A 2,198-nucleotide genomic window follows, 5' to 3' on the forward strand; every position below is an offset into this window, starting at 1 on the left:
TATGACTCTCTCTCTTTTGACGACAAACTCTTGAAATGTTGTTTTCTTTTTCTATTATTACAACTCTTGAAATATTTTTACATTTATATTTCCATTTTTCTTGATATAATTTCAAAAGAGGTTCCGCGAAACCCCAAAAAAGCATGCCTTTCACATAAATCGACACTCCGAACTGGCACACCGATTACAGGGGCACTTCCGTCTTTCCACTGTCCCTGGCATACGTACTGATTTTATGGCTATAAGACACAGCCAAGACCTTCCCTTCTTCCACCCACACCCGTCGCAACAATGGCTCACTCTCACTCTCACTCTCACTCCCTCAGCCTCTCCCTCCTCTCCGCCACCCTCCTCACCCTCTGCTCTCTCGCCCAAGCCACTCACCCTGGGTACATTTTGACCGTTGTCAACAACTGCCCCTTCCCCATCTGGCCCGCCATCCAACCCAACTCCGGCAGCCCCGTCCTCGAAAAAGGCGGGTTCGCCCTCCCCAGTCTCACCCACCGCTCCTTCCCCGCCCCGACCCAGACCTGGTCCGGCCGGATCTGGGCCCGCACCGGCTGCTCCCACTCCCACAACCACTTCTCCTGCCTCACCGGCGACTGCGGCGGCAAGCTCGAGTGCAACGGCGCCGGCGGCGCTACCCCTTCAACTCTTGCCCAGTTCGTCCTCCACCACGGCCCCAACGACTTATGGTCCTACGGCGTCAGCCTCGTCGACGGGTTTAACATTCCCATGACGGTGACCCCGCACGAGGGGAAGGGCGTCTGCCCCGTCGTCGGCTGCAAGGCCAACTTACTGGCCACGTGTCCCGATAGGCTGCAGGTGAGGTCACCCGCCGGTCACGGCCCTGTGGTGGCGTGCAAGAGCGCATGCGAGGCGTTCGGCACCGACGAGCTGTGCTGTCGGAACAAGTACAACAGCCCTCATACGTGTAGGGCGTCGAGCTTTTCGCAGTACTTCAAGCAAGCGTGTCCGGCTACATTTACGTACGCGCACGACAGCCCCACGCTCATGCACCAGTGCTCGTCGCCACGTGAGCTCAAGGTCATCTTCTGCCACTAGGTGACGGCAGCAAACGGTGGTGTGCAGCTTGGTTCCGGCCCTTGGTTTCGAATAAAATATTAGGAGGGAAATTACTAGGTTTAGTGCAGTTTCTAAGCTTGTGTTAACTTACTGTGTTGGTTCGTATGGCGGTGTACTGGGAATCTGGGTTGGCTTGTGTAGTTTGTTATCTGTAATGTTTTGGGCTTTGCCTGTTTTAATGAATTGAAGAATTTAAACAATTAAATTCGAGGCATTTCTAGCAAAGGAAAATTGACTAATGATGTAAGAAGTACTGCTCAAAGAAAATTTTCTTTACGTTTTAGTTCTAGTTCGGACTTCGGAGGAGTCGTTAGGTTAGGTTAGTTTCATTATTTAATTTGTCCATAGGTTATCAGACTTTAGAACTCTAGAGCAAAACTCCATAGTTTTGAAGCTCTGATGATGAAAAAGTTCACTCGTTTAGTTAATAGGTCAGATATTATTTACTATTTTTTAATGTTAATTTCTATCCTCTAAGTTATTGGATAAGTTTCATGACCTATAAACTGACCTAGAGTGACTCAGTCAGTTTGTAAGCCACTACACTGATCCAGAAAGGCCACGAAACTGATTTAAAAACTGTATCAGTAATCCAGAGCATGTAAATAAACATAAAAAAATATTAAATAGTATATGACTCAATAACCCAAGGGTGAACTTACTGTAATAAACAATTCTACTATAGACTATGGTCTCTTTGCTTAAAGGGCAGTGTGGATAAGAAAGATAGGGTAATGATTCGCGGAGAAAAGATTGTGAAGTAGGTACGGTGAAGTTCCATAAAGAAAAACAAAGGGGAGCGGCAAAAGCTTATCTTTAAAGGAACGCGAATCTCTGAAAGATATCTGATGGAGCAGAGGAGCAGGGAGCAGGAGTAGCGGTCCGTCGTCAGCCACTTGAAAACAGCAGAGGCTTCTTTTCTCGAAATTTCCCCGTCCTTTGTTTTTACTTTACATGAATCACTGTGCTATCACGTGTAGCCTTTGCTTTATACGAGTCTCTTCCTCAGAGGCCTTGTTGGGAAGAATCCCAGTAACAGGATTTCCCTCCATTTTCTTTTTCAAATTTGTATGTAGATCATGGCATAAAAAAATTTATGTTTAACAAATAAA

At 47.0% G+C, this 2,198-nt stretch overlaps 1 protein-coding gene across 1 annotated transcript; it reads left to right on the top strand.

Annotated features, from left to right (window-relative positions):
- The first annotated feature begins 276 nt into the window (after positions 1-276).
- LOC133732161 (osmotin-like protein) lies at positions 277-1,291 on the top strand. Its single transcript, XM_062159648.1, has one exon. It carries the CDS (start codon positions 292-294, stop codon positions 1,063-1,065), a length of 774 nt encoding a protein of 257 aa, XP_062015632.1. The 5' UTR covers positions 277-291; the 3' UTR covers positions 1,066-1,291.
- Positions 1,292-2,198: the final 907 nt, after the last annotated feature.

The sequence above is a fragment of the Rosa rugosa genome, chromosome 2 (genome assembly GCF_958449725.1).
Source record: "Rosa rugosa chromosome 2, drRosRugo1.1, whole genome shotgun sequence".
Taxonomy (NCBI): Eukaryota; Viridiplantae; Streptophyta; class Magnoliopsida; order Rosales; family Rosaceae; genus Rosa; species Rosa rugosa.

Excerpts from the sequence above, each read along its gene's own strand:
- LOC133732161 (XM_062159648.1), top strand. The coding sequence starts at position 292 with ATGGCTCACTCTCACTCTCACTCTCACTCCCTCAGCCTCTCCCTCCTC.